We start from the raw sequence: 25,798 nt of genomic DNA on the forward strand, positions 1-25,798 counted from the left end.
CTGCCTTCAAGAGACTCACCTAACACATAAGGATTCATATAAAGTTAAGGTAAAGGGTGGGAAAAAAATATTCCACACAAATGGAAAGCAAAAGCAAGCAAGAGGAGCTAGTCTTATATCAGACAAAACAGACTTAAAAGCAACAGCAGTTAAAAAAAAAAAAAAAAAAAAAAAAAAAAGACAAAGAAGGCCATTCTATAATTTTAAAAGGTTTAGTCCAACAGGAAAATGTCACGATCCTAAATATATATGTACCTAACACTGAAGCTCACAAATTTATGAAAGCATTACTACTATACCTAAGAACTGAGCTAGATGACAGCACAAAAATAGTGAGGAACTTCAATACTCCACTGGCAGCACTAAACAGGTCTTCAAGACAGAAAGTCAGCAAAGAAAAAAATGGACTTAAACTATACCTTGGAACAAATGTACTAATAGATATTTACAGACCCCAACAACAACACAATATACATTCTTTTTCTTGACACATGGAACATTCACCAAGATAGACCATGTGATAGGTCACAAAACAAGTCTCAATAAATTTAATAGGATCGAAAGTATATCAAGTATCCTCTTAGATCACAATGAAATAAAAGTAGAATTTAACCCCAAAAGGAGCCCTCAAAACTATACAAATACAGGGAATTTAAGTAATCTGCTCTTGAATGATCTTTGGGAAAATAATGAAATCAAGATGGAAATTAAAAAAACAAAAAAAGATTTCAACTGAATGATTATAGTGAAACAACCTATGAAGGATATAGCAAAAGTTGCACTAAGAGGAAAATTCATAGCATTAAATGACTACATTAAAAAGTCTGAAAGAGCAGCCAGGCACGGTGGCTCATGCCTGTAATCCCAGCACTTTGGGAGGCTGAGGTGGGTGGATCACGAGGTCAGGAGATCGAGACCATCCTGGCTAACACAGTGAAACTCTGTCTCTACTAAATATACAAAAAATTAGCCAGGCTTGGTGGCGGGCACCTGTAGTCCCAGCTACTTGGGAGCTGAGGCAGGAGAATGGTGTGAACCTGGGAGGTGGAGCTTGCCGTGAGCCGAGATCATGCCACTGCACTACAGCTTGGGAGACATAGCGAGACTCAGTCTTAAAAAAAAAAAAAAAAAAAAAAAAAAAAAAAAAAAAAAGGTCTGAAAGAGCACAAATAGACAATCTCAGCTCACACCTCAAGGAACTAGAGAAACACAAACAAATCAAACCCAAACCAAGCAGAAGAAAAGAAATAACATGAATCAATCAGAGCAGAACTAAATGAAATTGAAACAAAAAAATGCAAAATATTAATAAAGGAAAAACTGGTTTTTTGAAAAGATAAACAAATTGATAGACCATTAGATTAACCAAGAAAAGAGAGAAGATCCAAATAAGCTCAACTGGAAACAAAATGAGAGATATTATAACTGATATGACAGAAATACAAAAGATCATTCAAGGTTACTGTGAACACCTTTACGTGCACAAACTAGAAAATCTAGAGGAGATGGATAAATTCCTGAAAATATACAGCCCTCCTAGATTAAATCAGGAAGAAATAGAAACTCTGAATGGACCAATGACAAGTAGCGAGATTGAAACTGTAATTTTAAAATTGCCAACAACAACAACAACAAAAGTCCAGGCCAGATGCATTCACAGCTGAATTCTATCAGATATTCAAAGGAAAATTGATACTAATCTTACTGAAACTATTTCAAAGATAGAGAGGGAATCCCCCATAAATCATTGTATGAACCCAGTATCACCCCAATACCCAAATCAGGAAAGGACATAAGAGAAAAAGAAAACTACAGAACAATATCCCTGATGAACATAGATGCAAAAATCCTCAACAAAATACTAGCTAACCGAATCCAACAGCATATCAAAAAGATAATCCAGAATGATTAAGTGGGTTTCATACCAGGGATGCAGGGATGCTTTACCACATGCAAGGCAATAAATGAGATGCATCACATAGACAGAATTAAAAACAAACATATGATCATCTAAATAGTTGCAGAAAAAGCAGTTGACAAAATACAGCATGATTAAAATCCTTATGATTAAAACCCTCAGAAAAATTGGCATAGAATGGACATACCTCAAGATAATAAAGCCATCTATAACAAACACACAGGCAGTCTTATGCTGAATGGGGAAAATTTGAAAGCATTCTCCCCCAGAAATGGAAAAAGACAAGGATGCCCACTTCCACCACTTCTGTTCAATATAGTACTGGAAGTCTTAGAGCAAGAGAAAAAAATAAAGGGCATTCAAATAGGTAAAGAGGAAGTCAAAGGGTCGCTGTCCACTGATAATATGACCATATACGTAGAAAACACTAAAGACTCATCCAAAAAGCTCCTAGATCTGATTAATGAATTCAGTAAAGTTTTCGGATACAAAATCAATGTACACAAATCAGTAGCAACGATATACACCAACAGCGACCAAGCTGAGAATCAAATCAAGAACTCAATCCCTTTTACAACAGCTGCAAAAACATAAAATACTTAGGAATATACTTAACCAATGATGTGAAATATCTCTACAAGGGAAATTGCAAAACACTCCTGCAAGAAATTATCAATGACACAAAGAAATGGAAACACATTCCATGCTCCTGGATGGTTAGAATGAATATTGTGAAAATTACCATATGGCCAAAAGCAATCTACAGATTCAATGCAATTCCCATCTAAGTACCATCATCATTCTTCACAGAACTTGAAATAAACAATTCTAAATTTTATATGGAGTCAAAAAAAGACCCTGCCTAGACAAACAAGACTAAGCCAAAAGAACAAATCTGGGGGCATCAAATTATCCTACTTCAAACCGTACCACAAGGCTATAGTCAAGAAAACAGCATGGTACTGGTATAAAAATAGGAAAGTAGGCCAATAGAACAGAATAGAGAACCCAGAAATAAAGCCAAATACTGATATTTCACAAAATATACAAAAACATAAAGTGGAGAAAGGACCCTTATTCAACAAAAGGTGCTCAGGATAATTGGCAAGCCACAGGTAGAAGAATGAAACTGGATCCTCACCTCTCACCTTATTAAAAAAGTCGACTCAAGATGGAACAAAGACTTAAATCTAAGACCTGAACCTATAAAAATTCTGGAAGATAACATCAGAAAAACTTTTAGACATTGCCTTAGGCAAAGAGTTTATGACCAACAGCCCCAAAGCAAATGCAACAAAAGCAAAAATAAATACATGGTACTGAATTAAACTAAAAAACTTCTGCACAGCAAAAGAAATAATCAGCAGAGTTAACAGATAACCTACAGAATGGGAGAAAATATTTGCAAATTTTACATCCAACAAAGGACTAATATCCAGAATCTAAATGGAGCTCAAACTAATTTACAGGGAAAACAAACAAACAAATAATCCCATCAAAATTGGGCAAAGGACATGAACAAACAATTCTGTAGAGAGTATATACAATGGCCAACAAACATGAAAAATGTTCAACGTCAATAATTATCAGGGAGATGCAAATTAAAACCACAGTGAGGTATCATCTTACTTCTGCAAGAATGGTCATAATTAAAAAATGAAAAAAATAATGGATATTGTTATGGATGTTGTGAAAAGGGAACACATTTACACTGCTGCTGGGAATGTAAACTGGTACAACCTCTATGGAAAACAGTATGGAGATTCCTTAAAAAACTAAAAGTAGAACTACCCTTGGATTCAGCAATCCCACTAATGGGTGCATACCCAGAGGAAAGTAAGTCGTTATATGAAAAAGACACTTGCACTCACTTGTTTATAGCAGCACAATTTGCAATTGCAAAAATATGGAACCAGCCTAATGTCCATCAACCAACGAATGGATAAAGATAATTTGGTATATATATGGAATAATAGTCAGCCATAAAAAGGAACAAAATAATGGCATTCACAGCAACCTAGATGGAGTTGGAGACCATTATTCTAGGTGAAATAACTCAGGGATAGAAAACCAAATATCATATGTTCTCACTTTTAAGTGGAAGCTAAGAGATGAGGACACAAAGCCATAAGAATGATATAATGGACTTTGAGGACTCAGGGGAAAGTGTGGGAGTAAGGTGAAGGATAAAAGACTACACATTGGGTACAGTGTATACTACTTTGGTGAAAGTTGTACTAAAATCTCAGAAATCACCACTAAAGAACTTATCCATGTAACCAAAAACCACTTGTTCCCCCAAAAATATTGCAATAGAATACAATTTTAAAAATAAAAATTAAAGTTGGAAAAAAATAATAAAACAACAACAAAGGAATCTGACCTTACTTTCCAAATGTACAGCAAATTTTTCCAAAAATATTCATTAATTAGCTCATCATTCTCCAACATCAGATGCTTCTTTTGTGTTATGCTTATATTAGTTACTACTGCCGTATTATAATATAGACACACATACACACACACAAATATATATGTATGTGTGTTTATGTGTGTGTGTGTGTATATATATATATATGTATGTATAAAATCTGTACTGTCTATTCATTTCCAAGTCCCCAAAATTTTGTTTTAATTACAAAACTTCAGGGATAAATCTTTATAGAACAATACAAATCTCTTTGTAATCTTATTTCAAAATGATTTTAGCTATTTATAAATATTATTTTATGAAGATTTTAAAATTAATTTGACATGTTTCATAAAACATCCTACTCACTTATTATATTGGTTTTAATAGTGTAGCAGTCAATTCTTCTGGATTTTCTGTGTAGGAAAATATTTGCAATTAGTACTGCATTGAATAGTAGCATTAATCCCCCTCTTGTTCCTGATTTTAATGGCTATGATACTAAAATCTCATCAGAGATACTTTCAGGCTATCATTACGCATCTCATAAAAACTCTTTTTCTTTGGGTGCTCATAGACTCTTAATTTCCCTCCAGTCTTTACTGTCAAAATTTACTTACCTAGTCATTCCTATTACTCCATCATTTATTGAAAAACTTGACACCTGCTTCATTTAGTTTTCTATCTCAGGTACTGTCATTATTCTCAGTTCCATCAGTATCCATGTGAACAACACATCCAATTCACTGGCCTCTTGGTTCTTGATTTTCTCATCACTATCACCTTTACTTCCTCTCCACTTCAGTCATCTACTCTCATGATCACATTTTCAACCTTATTGTCCTGGACTTTGAGATATCAAATAAATTATCCTGAACTTTCGAATATAAAAGTCAAATTTTGTTAATAATTTCCCATTTTTTCTAGTTCAATGGAATGGAAGAGACTTAACTCCTTCTTCCTGTATAAGGATTATCTTTTTTTTTTTTTTTTTTTTTTTTTGAGACAGAGTCTTGCTCTGTCACCCAGGCTGGAGTGCAATGGCACGATCTCGGCTCTCTGCAAGCTCTGCCTCCTGGGTTCACTCCATTCTCCTGCCTCAGCCTCCTGAGTAGCTGGGACTACAGGTGTCCATGACCTCGCTCAGTTACTTTTTTGTATTTTTTTAGTAGAGACGGAGTTTCACCGTGTAAGCCAGGATGATCTCGATCTCCTGACCTCCTGATCCCCGTTTTGGCCTCCCAAAGTGCTGGGATTACAGGCGTGAGCCACCTTGCCTGGCCTTTTTTTTTTTTTTTGAGGTGGAGTCTGACTCTGCCTCCCTGTACAGTGGTGCAATCTGGAACCTCTGTCTCCCAGGTTCAAGTGATTCTCCTGTCTTAGCCTCCCGAGTAGCTGGGATTACAGGCGCCCACCACCATGCCCGGCTAATTGTTCTATTTTTAGCAGAGGCAGCATTTCGCCATGTTGCCCAGGCTGGTCTCGAACTCCTGACTTCAGGTGATCCACCTGTCTTGGCTTCCCAAAGTGCGGGGATTACAGGCATGAGCCACCGCGCTCGGCCAGGATTATCTTTTCAGTTGTGCTTTTTTATTCTTTTTCCTACCACTTCCTGAAAAACCTAGCTCCACTAATGTCCTCATGTCTCTTGTGTCTTAAACCTGTGCCTCTCTAATGGTCCCTTTCTGTCAATATTTAAACATTCAAGTTTTCTCTTATACTCTTCCAAGTGGGTGGCTACGATATGAATGCTCCCCCAGAATTCATGTATTGAAATGTAATTAGAAATGCAATAGTATTAAGAGGTGGGGCCTTCAGGGGATGATTCAATAGTGCTGGCAGAGCCCTCATGAATGGGATTAGCAAACTTTTGAAAGAGCTTGAGTAGTGACTGTGCGCCTTCTGCCATGTAAGAACACAGCATTCTTCCCCTCCAGATGATGCAGCAACAAGACTCCTTCTTGGAAGTGAAAATCTGGCCTTCACCCAACCTGCTGACACCTTGGACTTGGACTTCCCCGCCTCCAAAACTATAATATAAACATAAATTTCTGTTTTATTCTGAATTATCCAGGCTGGTATTTTTACAGAGGCACAAATGGACATGGGCTAAATAAGATATAATACTTTTGGTTTATATATTCTATTAGTCCATTTTTGCACTGCTATAAAGAAATACCTGAAAGTGGGTAATTTATAAAGGAAAGAAGTTTAATTGACTCACAGTTTTGCATGGGTAGAGAAGCTTCAGGAAACTTACAATCATGGCAGAAGGCAAAGGGAAAGCAGACCACTTCTTCACAATGCAGTAGGAGAGAGAAGTGTGAGCAGGGGAAATGCCAGACACTTATAATACCATCAGATCTCGTGAGAACTCACTCGCTATCATGGGAACAGCAAGGGGGAAACTGTGGCAATAATTAAGTCACTTCCTCACAATCCCTGGGGATTACAGGTCCTTACCTTGACATGTGGGGATTACAATTTGAGATGAGATTTGGGTGGGACACATATCCAAACCATATCGTATATAGAGCTTATACTCCCCATGAGGAAAAATTGGCATGTTCTTTTCATAAAAGAGTGTTTGGCTTTGACAATATGCACCATCAGAAATATTGGGAACATACATAAGAATGTATTATAAGGATTAGACCATGGAGCAAGGAATATAAAAATTGATTAGGCCAAGTTAAATAATGTGCATGCATTCATTTAAATTTTAAGATGAAATATGTTGGTTTGAGCACCAAAGAATGGTGATAATTATCTGCAAGATTGGTTAAATTGAAACTTTTATATAGCAGTGGTTTATAGTTAATGAAATGCCAGAACTTCCTTGTCATACTATATGGAAAGGATTTTGAAGACTCAGTGAGATGGAAATATTGAAATGGACACGTTGTGTTCAAACTTTTTATCATATCCCTCTCCACAATATTGAGAACAATGAGTACTGAGCTGGTCAAGCCTAGGCACAAGGTGAAAGCAATTGATACATTAAATAAAACAAAGGGTTGAAGCACCAATCAATGTATTTTTTCTTTCAAGAGTTTATGGTAATGGCTAACTAATCAGGAAATTGTTAGGCATAAATTCAGGGATCTATTAAGTTGCTGTTTGGCACATTTAGGCAGAAAACTTTGAAGTCTATTGTACAGAAACTTAACTTGAGTGACCACAATGGAGTTTGCAGCTTTGTACTCAGTTTCCATGCCCAAGAATGTCCACAGAATTGGAGACCCTTGCTTGAGGGAGGTTGGATGCCTTTTATGAATAACCCTGAAATGAAGCCACAGTTGCATACTTTTAGTATTCCCTCGATCTTTGTCCAGAGAAATCCAAATCCATTTATCAGGATGACTGGATGAAGAGGAAATGTCCATATTTTTTAAGCTATTGGACATTAGCCCTGAACTGGTACTGAATCTTGGACACCTGGAATTCCACCATAGTCTACAAATCAGAGTGTGGGGCTATCAAGGTCAGAAGATAAAATAAGTTATAGCCCAAGTCTATCTCCCTACAGGGGAATTTAGACTGCAGATTAATGTTATATTTTATTCGCAAGTTCCAAAATGTGTAGTGGGAAAATACATAGTCAGCAACTGGAAGAATCCCCATACTGGTTTCATGGTCCATGAGTTAGAGCTATTGCAAGAGTCACTAAAACTCTCCTTACTCCCTGCCAAGACTGTAAAACAAAAGAGAAAGGAATTGCAGAGGTTATTACTACCATCAGATGCCTCCACAATACAAAAAAATGTTATTTTTTTCTATATTGCCATTTAATTTTATTTGGCTAGGGGCAAAGGCCAGATGTATTTTGGAAAATGACTATGGATTATTACAGGAGTAATTAGGGCATAAAGCAAATTTCAGCTTTAGTTCTGAATGTGATGTCTTTATGAAAGAAAATAAACACTGCTCTTGGCAGTTAATATGTAGCTATTTACATAATACATAACTTCCTCATCTCCCGTTTCTATCAGCAAGAAGAAGAAGAAGAAGAAGAAGAAGAAGAAGAAGAAGAAGAAGAAGAAGAAGAAGAAGAAGAAGAAGAAGAAGAAGAAGAAGAAGAAGGAGGAGGAGGAGGAGGAGGAGGAGGAGGAGGAGGAGGAGGAGCAGGAGGAGGAGGAGGAGCAGGAGGAGGAGGAGGAGCAGGAGGAGGAGGAGGAGGAGGAGGAGGAGGAGAAGAAGAAGTCTGCGTTTGTGTGGATTTACCTTCCTATGTTAGGGAGACATAATTTTTTCTTCCCTCTTACAATTTGGCCAAAAGTAACACGAATTATGTTTGTATCCCTCACAAAACATCATACTGTTCTCTTGTATTTATGACATTATGCCAAGTAGAATTGATGAGCAGAAAGAAACAAGCATTATTAGTGCCTTAGTAAGATACATGCATATTTAGAGGTCCTGTCACATCTTTGATGTTTTCTAGGAGTCCAGTGGTGTAGGCCTGTTAGTATATTCTTTCTAAGTTTACAAACATTTATTGTCTCTTGTGCTGTCTGTCATGAAAAAATAGATTAAATGCTTGGTAGAACTTCTGGGATATTGGAGGCAACACATACCACACTTAGGTTTGTTGCTCCAACTCATTTACCAGGTAACCCATAAGGTTGTAAGTCTTGGTTATGGCCTAGAGGAAGAAAACACCTACAGTAGATCTAGGCTCCAGCGTAAGTTGCTCTGCCATTTGTGCCTTATAACCCATCAGACACAATAGCATTGGAAGTTTCTACAAAAGACAAAAATGTTCTGGGATAATTATAGCACCAACTCTTAAGCTTATGAAGTAAGGTCATGCTCTCTTCTTGTGATAACTATTTCCAAATTGAAATACTATTCCCATCTTTCTAACAGGCCTAGTAGAGACTAAATTCCCTGACCATGGGACACAAACTGACATGCAACCTAAACTGCATGTCATAAAAGTAGTGATAACCTGCATTGGATCCTTAAAACATGATATGAGGAATGATATCCTAAAAATATTCAAATATTGTTTCAGTTGAGATATAGCAACCTATAATATTGAGGTGCTACCCTTCAGGCTAAACTTTAAAGCAACAGTCAATTTTGTCCTTTCTCCCATAAAGAGAGGTGACAGTGTTACCTTTATATTATTATTATTATTATTATTATTATTATTATTATAATATAATATTATATCTAACAGTCCTCTGAGGAAACTTTTGCTTCCTGTTCCCTGAATCTTGATTTTAGTGCCTTATGTGGCTCAGATTCCTTTCCTTGCCCAAATCTCATGTCTAATTGGTAGAGAGGCCTGTTGGGAAGTGATTGAATCATGGGAGCGGATTTCCCCTTGCTGTTCTCATGATAGAGAGTGAGTTCTCATGAGATCTCATGGTTTAAAAGTGTGTGGCACTTCCCCCTTCACTCTCACTCTCTCTCCTCATCTGCCATAGTAAGATGTGTTATCTTCCACTTCACTTTTCACCATGAGGCCTCACAGCCATGCATCCTGTTAAGCCTATGGAACTGTTAGTCCATTAAAACACTTTTCTTCATAAATTACCCAGTCTCAGGTACTTCTTTATAACAGTATGAAAAATGAACCAATATAGAAACTTGGTACCAGAAGAGGGGGCATTGCTACAAAGATACCTAAATATGTAGAAGCAATTTTGGAACTGGGTAATGGTCAGAGGTTGGAGCAGTTTGGTGGGCTCGGAAGAAGACAGGAAGATGTGGGAATGTTTGGATCTTCCTAGAGGCTTGTTGAATGGTTGTTACCAAAATGCTGATAGTGACATGGATAATGAAGCCCAGGCTGAGGCAGTCTCAGACAGAGATGAGGAACTTATTGGGAACTGGAATAAAGGTCACTCTCGCTATGCTTTGTCAAAGAGACTGGCAGCATTTTGCCCCTGCCCTAGAGATCTGTAGAACTCTGAATTTGAGAAAGATGATTTAGGGTATTAGGCAGAATAAATTTCTAAGCAGCAAAGCATTCAAAATATGACCTTGCTATTTCTAAAAGTGTACACTCATATGCTTGAAGAAAGAGAGGGTCTGAAATTGGAATTTACGTTTAAAAGGGAAGCAGAGCATAAGAATTTGGAAAATTTGCAGCCTGATCATATGATAAAAAACAAAAAACTCATTTTCTGGGGAGAAATTCAAGCTGGCTGAAGAAATTTGCACAAGTAAAGAGGAGCTGAATGTTAATAGCCAAGACAATGAGGAAAATGTCTCCAGGGCATGTCAGAGACCTTGACAGCAATTCCTCCCATCACAGGCCCAGAGACCTAGGAGGGAAAAATGGTTTCATAGACTGGGCCCAGGGCCCCCTTGCTCTGTGCAGCCTCAGACATGATGCTCTGCATCCCAGATGTTCCAGCTCCAGCTGTTGCTAAAAGTGGCCAAGGTACAGCTCAGGTCATTGCTTCAGAGGTTGCAAGCTCCAAGCCTTAGTGACTTCCATGTAGTGTTGAGCCTGCAGGTGTGAAGACAAGAGTTGTGCATTGGAAATCTTTGCCTAGATTTCAGAGGATGTATGGAAATGCCTGGATGTCCAGGCAGAAGTCTGCTGCAGGGGCGGAGCTCTCATGGAGAACCTCTACTAGGGCACTGCAAAGGAGAAATATGGGGTTGGATGCCCCACACAGAGTCCCCACTGGGGCACTGCCTAGTGGGACTGTGAAAAGAGGGCCACTGTCCTACAGACTCCAGAATGGTAGATTCACCAACAGCTTGCAATGTGAACCTGGAAAAGTCACAGGCACTCAATGCCAGCCCCTGAAAGCAGCCATGGGGGCTGCACCCTGAAGAGCCACAGGGGTGGAGCTGCTCATGTCCTGGGGAGCCTAACCCTTGCTTCAGCATGTCCTATATGTGAGACATGGAATCAAAAGAGATTATTTTGGAGTTTTAAGACTTAATAACTGCCCTGCTGGTTTTCAGAATTGCATGGTGCCTGTAGACCCTTTGTTTTGGCCTATTTCTCCCGTTTAGAATGGGAGCATTTACACAATGAATGTATCCCCATTGTATTTTGGAAGTAACTAACATGCTTTTGATTTTACAGGCTCATAGGTGGAAAGGACTTGCCTTGTCTCAGATAAGACTTTGGACTTAGAATTTTGAGTTAATGCTGGAATTAGTTAAGACTTTGGGGGGTTGTCGGGAAAGCATGGTTGGTTTTGAAATGTGAGAAAGATATGAGATTTGGGAGGGGCCAGGAGTGGAATACTATCGTTTGGATTTGTTTCCCTGACCAAATCTCATGTCTAATTGGAGGAGGGGTCTGGTGGGAGGTGATTGGATTATGGGGGCAGATAATTCCCTTGTTGTTTTCATGATAGTGAATGTGTTCTCATGAGATCTGATGGTTTAAATGTGCATGGCACTTTCTCTCTCTCTCTCTCTCTCTCTCTCTCTCTCTCTCTCTTCTCTACTCTCCTGCTCTGCCATGGTAAGAAGTGCTAGCTTCCCCTTTGCCTTCTGCTATGATTGTAAGCTTCTTGAGGTCTCCAAGCCATGCTTCCTGTTAAGCCTGCAGAACTGTGAGCCAATTAAACCTATTTTCTTTATAAATTACCCAGTATCAGGTATCTCTTTATAGCAGTGCAATAACAGATTAATACAGTGGGTGTATAAGTCCTGCTGCTCAGGGATGGAGAACTTTCACCAGAAAATTAAGTCATAGTTCAATTAAATTGGATCCTGAGACTGATTCTTAGTGATTTGGGGCTCTCCACAAACCAACAGGCAGAGAAATAATTGTTGTACTTACTGAGGTGATTGATTATGATTATCAAGGGAAAATTGTACTGCTACTAAACAGTGGAACCAAGGAAAACTATTACTGACTGGAACTCAAAAGATTCACTCGGATGCCTTTTCTCCTTCCTGGCCAATTGACCATTTTCAGTGAAAAACTGCAACAAATACAAGATTTCCAACAACTCAAACCCTGCAGTGAGACATATCTGAATTATTCCACTAGGTAAAACAAAACCCATCCAGCCAAGATGTTGCAGATGGCATAGGAAGATAAGGAATTGGTTGTGTAAGAAGAAAATTATGATGACCAACTTATGACTCCTTAACAGCTGGAAATCAAGAAATGAAGCAGCCATGCTTTTCTTGACTTCTTTTTCCCTCTTCCCACTGACATTGCCTTATATAAAGAGTAATGGTGGTGGCTAACATTTTAGTTTTAGGTCGAAATGTAGAATTGACAATATCTTGAAACTGGATGGTAGCTAATGAGAATTTATGTGTTCTCTATGCTGAGGACATGAATATTTTATCTGGATAAGCAAAAAGAGTGAACGCTGTGGAGAAAAGTAACGTGGGCTATGCTGGATATTCCCAGGTTCTTCAGAGCCACTCTTCACTCATCTGTTCTGCTTGTACCAAGGGTGCTGTCCTTTGTGAATTGCATCAAGGCACTCTTTTTCTTCTGGCTTCCAGTTGAGTTTGGTCAATGGGAGACACCAACAGGAGATTAAAGGACAAAGTAGTTGTGTCCCTCTACCAAAGACTGCAGCTCCTGTCAGGGAAAGTCTTCACCTATAGCTAGTCTTCCCCCTTGCTTCTTCAAGAATAGAGGTCATGAGGGCTCACCAGTGTTGTTAATCCTAGTGAACTTCATTGAGACTTATTATTTAGTAACTCACTTTACACTTTATACTTTGTCACTTTATTAACCTCTCTTCATTGTCCTGTTTGAGGGTGACATCTGTTTTCTGCTGAAACTCTGAATGGCACATCAAACATCAATTTCCAACTATTTAACCCAAGTAAATTTTGAGATCTGCAGGGCCGAGTCATATTATTTTTCATCCAAGTATGTAAGCCAGAAACCTGGGACTCATCAATGACAAAACTCCTTGATATACCTCATTTTAAATATGCAATTTATAATTATTTTCCAATACTTTTATGCCAAAAATATATCTTTATTTCCTCTTCTTCTTTATTTTATCATTGAAACTTTCCTTGTCCAATCCATTATCATTTTTTGCTTGGACTACTGGAATGGCCTAATCGGTCTTACTATTTTCCCTTTTGTCTCTCTGTAATATATTTTTTCTCATTGCAGTCAAAGCAATCTTTTAAAAATACCAATCTGCTCCCATCCATGACCCTACTTAAAACCCTTCAAATGTCTCTTATTACTTTAAGTACAAAGATAAGAGGTTTTTCTTTGTTTGTTTGTTTGTTTTCACATAGCCTACAGTGTCCAACATGATCTGGACTCTCCCGAATTTTCCAACTTATTTTCATATAATTCTCTTTACTCAGTGTGCTCAGGACCCTTTTTATTTCACTTTCACCAACAACCACATTCCTTCCTGCCTCAGGGACTTAGCTTTCAATTACTTCTGCCTGAGATTTACCTGATTTATACTACTCATACTTCAGCTTTCTGCTCAAATTTCACAGTAAGTTGAGACTTAATTATTAGTCCAGGATTCTCACCCCTGCCATTATAAACTCTCATAGGCATTCTGTATTTCTTCTTTACAATGAAGTAGCTGAATTATTTGAAAAAGTCTTTTACTCCCCAGGAGACTATATGCTTAATAGGGGCAGGGTCTATGTGTGTTTCACTCACAACTCTATCCATTCCCATTCCTGACAATAAATGAGTGAATGAATAATCATGTGAGGGTGAGTGAATGGATAGAATGGAAAGGTGGCATGAGTTATGATACCTAAAACTATGCTTCACACAATTCTTAGATATATGACTGCCCACTTTTCTGAGTGACAGATTTGGGGCTCTGAGTTTGTGGACAAATAATCAGAGAGCTAGTCTCTATTATTTATGCTTCCAGATGAACCTTCAAATAATTTTGCCAAATTCTAAAATCAATTCTTTTGGGATTTTAATTGAAATTGCTTAAAACAAGAAATTTAATTGTGGGAGAATTTGTCTATTTGTAATGTTCTTCCTCTCTTCTTTATTTACTTAACTTTTATTTTATATCTCTTAATTAAGTTTCATGACTTTCTTTATAATAATTCCATAAATTTCTTGTTGGTGCTACTTTATGTCCCTGTTGCTATTGTGAAAGTATTTCTTACCTGGTGATATTTCCCTTTAATTGGTTGTTTGTGGTAAAAGGAAAGTAATTCTCTTTTGTTTATATCATACTGATTCTTCTTATTAATTTTTAAAGTTTTGATTATTCCACTAATATCTTATATGGTAAAAATATATCTAGTAATAAACATAATCTTAACCCTCCTTTAAAAGTTATATTTTTATTTGTTTTACATATTATTGAATTGGCCAGAATGTCTGGAACAACACTGAGTAGCTTCAATAGCCAACATCATTTCCTGTGTTGTACCATTAGTTGTGACGTTATTTAAGATAAATTTGGAAATAGTGTATTTCCTTTTTCCTAAATTTCTATACGTATTTTAAGACAAGCAATGGGTGTTAAATTTTATCAGATTCTTTCTACATATTCTTCTTTATAAAGAGCCACTTCTTGAATTTATCAATTACTGTCATTATCTTCTAACTACTGCATTTTTCTTTCTGTATGCTTTTTGTTTGTGATATTGCTTTATTTCTAAATTCTTAAAGTTAAATGTTTAATGTATTTCATTAAAAATAGTGGTAGTATTTAAGGGTATGGATTTTACTAAGTAGTTTTGGCTACTGAAATTGACCAATACTTGGTATCCCAGCAGGTAATAAGGGATATCAGGAGCAATTTTTCACCTAATACAAGTGAAAGAGTTTATAGGACTCATGCCCCCTTGGTATGAAGTTTAGACTCTTAGATACATGAGTAATGATCACAGCATTTGAAGGTCTTAAATGTTATCAACATCTTATCCAAGGTTAGTCCTTAGTCATCTATTATAGCTGTACATAGTTGTTTAATTTGATGAAAAAGAAAACACTTTAAAAGATTTTAAAGTGCTATGGGCCTGAAGCCTCTAAATAAATAGTTGAATTTACATGATAAGGCAATTATGGGATATTTATAAAAGAGTAATTAATATACTGTCAAAAAGGGAGTAAAATATGAAACTATAAAATATAAATATGTGTAGGTGGGAATGGGGGCAAAGTTGGGCTCATAATTTTAGATCTGTTACAGGTACACCAAAAGCTAAATAAGTAATACTAATTATTCACATTGAATATATCTCAAGTGATGAAATAAAAGAAAGAGTGGTTGTATAGAGTAAAATTTATTATAGGGTTGTAGAATTCATACAACCTAAACTCCTTACAGCATTCAGCACCTACACAATTTTGTGCATTCCACAATACACATATTAGTGAGAAAGAATCACTGCATTAGTTAAAAATGACTGTCTCATGAAAATTGTTCACATATAAGTCAGGTTAATTACAGAGCACCTAACAGAACTGCAAAAATGTAATTTCTAAATTCAAGAAAGTTGTACAAAATGAAAAACAAAAAAACCAACAATGTTAAGAGATCTGATATATTTTACACAAAAAGTTCAAAAACAATTTTAAATATTTCAAATTTTAAAATTGCTCCACCATAAGATGAATAAAGAGCTTACTTAAAGGAAAAGAAAAAAACAAACAAACAAAAAAACAACGGATGGAATTTATTGTCAGGATGTTAGGTGACATATTCATGCTGCTTTCAGAAATCTAAACCCCATAAATTCAAAGAAAAAATGAAAATCATATAATTTCAGTTTCAAACAGCAAGCAATGCCAATTAAACTAAAATTTGACAAGAGCTTGCAGTGGTTAGTAGTTCCTTTTTTTTTTTTTTTTCCTTTTACTAAAAGCATAAGCAATCGAGTAAATGCATGAGTAAATATCTTGAGTATCCCATAAACTTTAATGTTAAAGTCATATTGTAAATCTCTGACTTCTTATTACCAAGGATACTCTATCTGTTGCCTCTTACTCTTGACAGATCTTGGTCTCAACAATAAATTCGTTGGGGAAGTGTCTAATCTTCCAGCATTTATCAATGGCACGTTTGTTGAAACCTGTAAGGAAATGTGCAAAAAAAGTGGCTTTTGAAATTTTTGTGGAAAGGAAAATATATCTAGACTTGTTCCCCACATTTTCCTGTATTCCACCTCCACTTGCCTCTACTGTGTAACACAGGGTGAAGGAAGGAATACATTAGTTACTTACCCAGCAAGAGGTCTCTGCGACGAAGGCGGAAGGACTTTCTGTTGTTGCAAAGTTGGTAAATAAAGATGCCAAGGTTACTAACATCACGAATTTCCTCCACAGCAACTAGGTCTTCACGAACCACATAAGTTTGAGGCAGGTATCTGCCACTCTGAAAATCAAAACCAAAGATTGAAATGAGAAATCTTTTTCCTTTTTAAATTAGAAGTTCAGGAGTAAAAGTGCAGGTTTGTTACTTAAGTAAACTTGTGTCATGGGGTTTGTTGTACAGATTATTTAATCACCCAGGTATTAAGCCTAGTACCCACTGGTTATTTTTCCTGATCCTGTCCCTTCTCCCATCTTCCAGCCTCTGAAAGACCGCAGTGTGTGTTGTTACCCTCTATGTGACCATGTGTTCTTTTCATTTGGCTCCCACTTATAAGTGAGAACATATGGTATTTGGTTTTCTGTTCCTGTGTTAGTTTGTAAGGTTAATGGCCTCCAGCTCTATCCATCTCTCTGTTTTGTTTAGTTTTTTTCTGTGATTTTTTTTTTTTTTGGCTGCATAGTATCCCATGGTGTATATGCATCATATTTTCTTTATCCAGTCTATCATTGACGGACATTTAGGCTGATTCCATGTCTTTGCTATTATAAATACTGCTGCAATGCACATACTTGTGCATGTGTCTTTATAATAAAATGATTACTGGCACATACCCAGTAATGCAATTGCTAGGTCTAATAGTATTTCTGTCTTTAGGTCTGAGAAATCACCACAGCACCTTCCATAATGGCTGAACTAATTTACACCAACACCAATGGTATATAAGCATTCCTTTTTCTCCACAACCTAGCCAGCATCTGTTATTTTTTGACTTTTTAATAATAGCCATTCTGACTGGTGTGAGATGGTATCTCATTGTGGTTTTGATTTGCATTTATCTAATGTTCAGTGATGCTGAGCTTTTGTTCAAATGTTTGTTGCCTGCATGTATGTCTTCTTTTGAAAAGTGTCTGCTCATGTCATTTGCCCAAATTCTTAAGGACACTATTTAAATCCTTTCCTATACCAGATAATGACTGTAAAAAAAAATCTTTATTTTTTAGAGCAGTTTTAGGTTCACAACATTTTTTATTTGAAAAATATTTCAATAAAATGAAATGTTTTGGCCAAACTCATTATGTTTTAAAAAAACAAGGAAGTAAAATTACTTGGAGGTGCTTATGTAAAAATTTGACTTCCAAAATACATACCGCCAGTTTGCCAAAGAGCTCTACCAGATTTTTTGGAGGCATAACAATAGAGGTATTGAGGGGCATCAGATAGCAGTTCCCCAGCAACAAGTCCAGGTAAGCAGTCATTCCCTGTTAGGTAGAGGAAAAAAGTCAGGTAAGACATAGAAGGCATTAACATTGCAAATTTTCCAACTACCATTAGATCAAGCAGCTACATCCTTTCAAAATCAACTAATGTGTATTCAACAACAAAAGAATGAAAAGGCTTTGCCTCAAAAACATGTGCATTCATGAATGAATTTAATACCTGCCAATGAAGTAAAAAAGAGAGAGAGAGAGGAAAAATAAAATCCTGGCATATTTATAGGAATGAGAAACCTTTTCAAAGTCATGAATAATTGCTGCAGGGTCACTATCAGAGAAACTGGGGACAGGCACATCAATGATTGCAATGTTGTCATCCTCACGAATGTCAGCCTCCTCAGTCACAGGCAGGAAGTTAGGCTCTCCTCCACGAAGGGAATTTGCAGGATCCTCAGAATCAAAGAAGCACATCTCTCCACGGTAAATGGTGCTCTAAAAGACAAAAAGGGAAAATTACAATCTTCTAATACTCACTATCATGATATTTGAATGGTTTTTCACACTCATATCAATTCACTGTACTATGTGTTAAGCCGAGGCTTGTTGACTACAGTTATCACAATGAAGACAAATCAATTTTATGAACTGGAAGGCAACTTGAAAACTTTCCCTAAATCTTCTTTTCTCTCGTTACCACTACAGAATTTTTTAAGTCGCTACTAAATGTCTAGCAACTAGTAATTCAAAGTATAATAATTATAATTATTATTACCTTGGGCATGAAGTACTTGTAAATGCAGGCTCCACCAACAATAAGTCCTGCCAAGATGAATGAAAGGCCTAAGAGAGTAAGCATACATCTCCCAGAGGAGCCCTCTTTTTCCTGGGTGGCAACTCGGAGCTCCTATTTATTAAAAAGCAAAACCAAAAACAAAACCAGATTGTACTTTTAGACACATAGTTGATTTTGTATACAATTTACCTCCCTTGAAACCCAAGATTTTTTTTTTAATGTTAACTCATTTTAATTGCAGTCTGAATTTATTTCAAGACAATTTGTGAATCTAATAGATGTTAAAAAATGTCTCTGATTGTATTAACCTTCCATTTTGGCATTTCTAAACCCAAATATACATATGAAATTATTTCAAAATACATGCATCAAGAACCAAATTAAAATTACCATTTATTTATGCAATGTCATATTATTTTTTATTTTGCTAAGAACACTTAACACGATATTGACTCTTAACACATTTTAAAATGCATAATATAGTATTAATAATAGGCACAATGTGGTAAAGCTGATCTCTAGCAATTATACTCAATAAACGGAAGTAATTACTTTTTGAACTAGTACACTGATATAATCACCAACTTTCTGGGATATGGTTCTGTTTCTTCATTATTTTTTCCAAATCAGTTTGTCAACTTAAAAGAAAATTAGTATCCTTTGATTAATTTATTAACTGATTTTTCAAAAAGCTGTTTTCTGAATATTAGGTTTTAAAGGTAGGAGTTCTATAAGGTATATGTCATTTTCCCTATATTTTGGAAATTAAAATATTGAAGGGAGAGATATAAATTTAATGTCCCTAATTTAACTGAGAAATAAAAGTTTCTTAATATCGATCAATATTCTATAACTGTGTATTGCATGAATGAAGTATTTTCCAAGTCCTGGGTGGAACACTTGATTTTGAAGTGTAGCATTTGCGATAGCTAGACAGGAAAGTTGTCTGTGTAACAGTGACTGTAATATTTTGCTAAAACAATAATTTGTTTTGGGATTGAAACAAGAAAGATCCAAAGCAAACAAGTAACTGATTGTGCCCTTCCCAGGGCAGTAGACTCCAATCTTTCCAATCCCGTATTTGTATGTCACAATATATCCTAAGCAACATTGTTACTCAAGGATTGAATAAATGAAGTAAGCAAACCTAGGCCCTGATCATTAATGGGTAAATCATTCAAATGGGTATATAAATCGAATTGTTTTAGTCTTTTAGGTCATTAGCTCTTTTTCAGGACAACTACTCTAATGTTTATCAGAGCTTAAATTCATTTGATGAAAATAAATGCATAGATTTCAAGTTAATGCAGATGAAAGGACAGACAATCATTTGATAAAGGTTTATTTTTCCAAAAATGTTTTTTTTTTTTTGAAGGTCAAAGAAATTTGAGATTCCCATTTTGTTAGCTAAATTTATTTAAGTTCAAACCCTCCATTAATTAGTACTCTATAAACTTTGAAGGCTTTTCTGTGTCCCAGTAATTTTCAGGATCTTTTAATTATTTTTATTAAAAAACAAAACCCTAAACTAGGATTAGTACTACAAAGATAGAACTATAAATTTTGATTTGGAATTACTGTACAATAATCTAGAACTGGAGACTTAAAAATTATATTTTAGATGATTAAAATGAGTTTCATAAAGATAAAGTAACTTGCTCATAAGTCACATAATAGCTTAATTTGAAATTCTGAGATAAATACATTTATTTTTTCTGGCAACTGAGACATGAGAAGAACAGTTTGCCCTGTAATTTCATTTATTCTTTCAATAATTCAGGAAGTTTATTATTAAGCAAGTCCTAAATACTAGAATTTCAATTTCATAAGATATTACATGCTAGAAATAAGGATTTTTTTGTTTTCATTTATATCTATTGGATTTCAGGTTGGTGTGAGCCATCAATTACCATAGCTAATTTCTCTTGGAACTCTTTTGAAGTGATTGTACACTATGTCTGACATCATATTTGTCATGCTCAACCTCTAGTGAGCTAGCTGATCAATGTATTACAATACAATATATCAAGTATTTTTATCAGTGTCCTGTAGTGGCCAGGTAAGGATCCTGTTACATTTTCTCCAAAACCTAACAGCAAAGTATAATCAAAGTGCAAAGGCTCAGTTTTGTTTATTCCTCATCGCACCACAGTCCTGGCAGAAGTATTGCTTGCATATTAACTGAATCTATCTACAAGTCATGAAATGCTTGGCGGTGAGAAAAAAAAAAAAGGATTACTGTGTGGCTATATTTAACTACTGGCCTCTAATTAGACCTCCCAAAAAATCTGACCATGTTTAACCTACAAACTAAGAAGGAGAACAATTACATATTTGACCTCTGTCATTTAATCAAAACCTCAACAATGCAAGAGGGTGTTACTTTTGAGCTCTAAAATGTATAATACACAAAAGCTAGTTTTATTGCAGGATTTAATATTGAAAGTTTCCTTAATAAAACGCTGGATAAGCACATTAACATTTCAAATTGTGTGTACAATCAACTTTTACTACATGGATTCTCGTTTAACTCAAAGGACTTTTTATATCTCCACTTTGAACACAAAAGTTAAAACTGTATAGAGAACAACACAAGTTAGGACAGATCTGCAAGCTCCAACACTTTCCAGATTTCATAGAACACGAAGAAAATACTATTGCCCTTTAAAATTGAGATTATACTGAGGAGTAGTATACGAACCCTGAAAACATAGTAGGTGTTTAAAAGAAATAGAAATAGGACTAAATAAATAATGGACAACATTTTGGGGAAGAGCTTCCCCAGTTCCTGTCAAAGCTAGTAGTTTAAATTACAACACTGGACCTGCTTCAGATCTCTATATAGAGGGAAGGGGATGTTGTTCAACAAGAAAAATAAAAATAAAAAAAATTGAAAAGTATCCCCAGATTTGTTTTTACAAGAGAAGAGTGTTTTCTTTAGGAAATACCACTCTAAAAATATACTAGGCTCTTGCAGTAAAAGGGCACAGTGAACACCCTAAATTGGCATTAAGACCTACCTCAATTTTGACAGCTCCTTTATCTAATGTTTAAAGCCACCTGTGACCAGAGAGAAACTGAAAATACTCGCGCGCTCAAGCAGACCACTTGCCCCAACCCATACTGCTTGGAGTTAAAAGTGCCCTTTGCTCCTCACCCCACCTCCACGAACACTCAGAGATCGTAGAAAGATTTAGAGTCTTAGAACTTCATCCACACCAAAAGGAAAGAAAGAAATGTTAAATCTCCCGGTCTTGCTCACCCCCTTGTGTCCCCTCTGTTCCTGGGGAGACTATGCGCGTCCCTGGAGGTGGGGACTGGGTGACATGCCCCTCCTTGATCCCCAGGTCCCTACACGTTACCCAAGAGACAATGACAACCAGTCCCAGGGCATCTCCTCAAACTCTCTCTGACATCCCTCCAGGATAGGTGGTGTGGGCTGGAACAGACTGAACATGGCACGACACACGGGAATGCAGAGTGACATAGGGTGCGGTAAGCAGAAGGTGCCGCGAGGAGACAGAACCGAGACGACCGGGTAAACCCCAGAGACAGCGTAAGAGGCGCAAGAGGGGCCCTCCCAGGGAAACTTCATTTTCTCCTTTGCTACCAGCCCTCTTTCCTTCGCCCACCGGTTCCCAACCCCGCCCTGGGACAGCTACCTTGCCGGTCAGTATCTGAGTTCTGACCGTGCGGCTCAGGAGGGCCTCCACGTCTTGCCGCGCCTCCTCCTTTTGCACCGCGGTGGGGGTATTGAAGGCGATTTTCACCATAGTGAATCCTCGGGCTGCGCGGTACGGCGCTGCTGGAATCAGTGTCCTGGGCTGCAGATTACAAGAGGAGATCCTGCTAGCCCGAACAGCACTTACTTAATCTTCAGTCTAACACTACTGCAAGCCGAGGTCTGGGATACTTATGACGCAGTCCCAAACTGGGGGGAGACCGTGGGCGGGCCCAGGGAAGTGCCTAAAGGGAGGAGCGAGAGGGGGCCCAAAAGGGGCCCAAGTGCCTGAGTTGGGGGTTTGCGAGGTGAGGCGGATTTGCCACGGGGGGAGGAGGAGGGGAAGTGGAGCCCTTGGCCAGCTCAGGCTAAACGTGCCTCACCTGCACCTCAGGCATGCTCCCACCCACTCTCTGCAACTTCAGATAAGAGCAAGACAGGAAGGAAGCCTGCTGTGTCTTGTCTGTCTGCCTCTGTCCAGGCCACAATAGCCCCTGACTCTGACTGTTTTCTCAAACTTGGACCTGACTCCCCGCAGGGCCTGGGACTGTAGCTTGGCAGTGACTCAAACTTCCTTAGCTCTGGACCCACCCAGGCCCCAAAAGCGCCGTTCTACAAAGGTTTTGTTCCTTGATAATAATATCTTTCTTTTAAAGAACACCTAGAAGCCTGTTTATAGTTACCCAGTTCATTCTTTCAACAAACTGCTATTTTTTAATATTTGCTTGCTTGTGTTTTGCAATTTTAATATCTCAACCTAAGGGGATGCTAGATCAGAAAGATAGGGCTCCTGCCTCCCCAGCACCCCATTTTGTAGATAAGACATGATGAGACAGAGAAGGGTGGAAAGCTTATAATAAATTCCTGAAATAATCTAGATTTTTCACTCTTCCAGGTTAGGGAAACTAGTGCAAAGTCTCAACCCAGAGACTGTTTCTGTTCAACCACCAGCTGTGAAACCTACAGGGAAAAAAACAAACGTGTGTGTGTGTGTGTATGTGTGTGTGTTAGCGTTTGTGTGTACAAGTACTTATGTGTTCAGGAAGGTGGAGGTGGAGCTGGAGGATACAAAATTTAGCCAGATGCTAATACCGATCTAATGGAGGAAAAAACAGTAACTTCAAAGGGGCTGAGTTAGAAATTATTCTTGGAACATTTACATGTGCAGCCGGTATAATCAAGCTGTTTCTTCACAGTCAATTTTTCCAGGTTAGTGATACTGATAGAGAACCTTACCAAGTACAATTCAGACTTTGGAGGTTGGTGACTTGGGTAGCACTGGTACACAGTTTATAAATAGTCCCGCTGCAGAAGACAGGAGAAAGGTCTGTTGTGTGAAGACAGTAGCACTTACCAAAACAACAGCATCAAACAAAACAAAACAAAGAAACAGCTTTTGCTACATAATTTACCATCTACTCATCTACCTAAGAAACAGACTTAAATATGTTAAGTCGCCACCCCTCCATCCGAAAAATTCCAACTTGGCATTTTTCCCACTGATGTTTCCTTGACTCAGAAGCCTGTCGCCTGTTTCCACTGTGGGACCTTTGTGAAGACAGCATTCATTTTCTTGGATAGGCCACAGATGGGAAAGTGGATGGAGGGGAACAGTGGGGAGCCTGTGCCTTACTTAGGGCCAGAATCTTAAAAAGCAGAATGTTTGAGTTTGCTTAGAAATATTGGCATCCTATGTTCTTTCACTTATTATTGCTCACGATTGGCCATTATAATTTAATATTTATCAGGCAACCTTTAGTGTAAGCTGAGGAACTCTCACCTTCCTAGAATGTTTCTCTTTACAGTTGCCTTCTGCTTGCAATCACCTTTGTGACATCTCCACTATGGTCTGTGCTAGTCTGGCCCTGTGATCCACACCACACAAATGGCTGAACAAATGGTTGCTCTTACACATTTACTTAGTAAGTGCAAGGTTCTGGGAGGGATTGTAACATATTATCTTAGTATATATTTCCTGAAATGTGGTCAGGCAGAAGGAGCAAAGATTATTTTCATTTATTTTCAGATGAATAAACCTAAATTATGATAATGAGGGAGTATGTGATCAATTTCTGGGTACATAATATTGAGCAAGTCACTTCATCTTCTCAGGTGTCAGTTTCTTCATTTGTGTCCTGTTGCTGTGAGGATTATTTGGTGTGATGCAAGAGGAAATACCTTTTAAATTATTATGAAAAGGATAGAGAGTGAAATGTCTTGTTATCCCGGGATTGTTATTTTATTCTGTTAACATATGCATTTGTCAAGCTTATAAGAATTATTATTATTATTATTATTATTTACCCTTCAACCATTCTTAACATTCTAGAACTGCTTAAAATCCCACAATACCTGAATATAGGTCTTATTGGAAAAGGTTAAACTTCTAAGAATAGTCACGTAAATTGACATCTAACTTCTCTTTTGCATTTTGAAGAATTTGGCCATCTCCTATTTGTTAATACTGCATCCTCTTTTAGGTATGGGTCTTTGCTACTGTTGGACATATGTGATGCAGGCACAGTCTCAAGTTGGCAGATACCACAGTTTCCTTCTCAATATATAAAAGAATACTTGTGTTAGGATCATAGAGTAGCAACAACACCCATTGTTTGTATCCATTCCAGGAAGGTTAAATAGTTCCTGAATACTTTTTGAATTGTAGAATATAAGCTGCCACTTGCTCCTAGGGTTGAAATCAGTAGTGAACACATTTCCATCTACTAAAAAAAAATGGTTCTCGGCTAGGCTCTTTCTTGTATTTTCTCCTTCCCAGCAACAACTTCTTTTTTCTAGAATCAATTTCTCTCACTTTCTTGTCTTTGGAAATGGGGATCTGGCTTCTATGCTGATTCTAGCTCACATTGTTAACTATATCTGAATGCATACCATTCAAGTTTATAAATGACTTCCCTGTTCTCACATGCCAAATGATGACTAAATTATCATAAGTTGGTCTGAATGGAACATGGCATGTAATTGAATGCCAAGCAATGATGTCAACTTTCTTTGAATGATCTTCTGAAATTACCACAAATGCAATCACACAAAGCTAAACCAATAAGGGTATCTATAATACCATTTCGCCCATTAACTCATGTATTCATTAATCAAATATTTACTGAGGATCTACTATGTGCCTTGTGCTGTGATTGGCATAAGAATACAGTGGTGAGCAAAGCAGATACACTCTTGTCCTTACAGAGCACATCATTACTATACCAATGGCAATGACGTACTTGTTGTGGTTTCTCCAGTTTTTGTAGTGGGAACACTGGGCTTATGCTGTGGAGTAGGATATAACAATTCTACAAACCAGCAGAATAGGTCCACCCACAGCCAATGCTACTAGCAATGTTTAAATGACTAGCACATTTACAATGGCCTCACACCCAGCACTCTATTTAGGAAGATTAATCTGACAGCAAATGTATTGGGAAACCAGTTGGGGGTGCTCTTCTACATTCCTGGTGACAGGTGGTGAACTATTGATAATTGAAACACTGAAAACAAAA

At 37.3% G+C, this 25,798-nt stretch overlaps 1 protein-coding gene across 3 annotated transcripts; it reads right to left on the reverse strand.

Moving 5' to 3' along the window:
* Positions 1-15,500: 15,500 nt before the first annotated feature.
* ITM2A (integral membrane protein 2A) lies at positions 15,501-22,452 on the reverse strand. 3 transcript variants are annotated; one of them, NM_001194217.2, is given in 6 exon segments: positions 15,501-16,313; positions 16,465-16,615; positions 17,704-17,814; positions 18,064-18,261; positions 18,542-18,673; positions 22,225-22,452. In NM_001194217.2, coding segments are annotated over 6 exon segments (792 nt in total). In that variant the 5' UTR covers positions 22,336-22,452; the 3' UTR covers positions 15,501-16,224.
* Positions 22,453-25,798: the final 3,346 nt, after the last annotated feature.

The sequence above is a fragment of the Macaca mulatta genome, chromosome X (genome assembly GCF_049350105.2).
Source record: "Macaca mulatta isolate MMU2019108-1 chromosome X, T2T-MMU8v2.0, whole genome shotgun sequence".
Lineage (NCBI taxonomy): Eukaryota > Metazoa > Chordata > Mammalia > Primates > Cercopithecidae > Macaca > Macaca mulatta.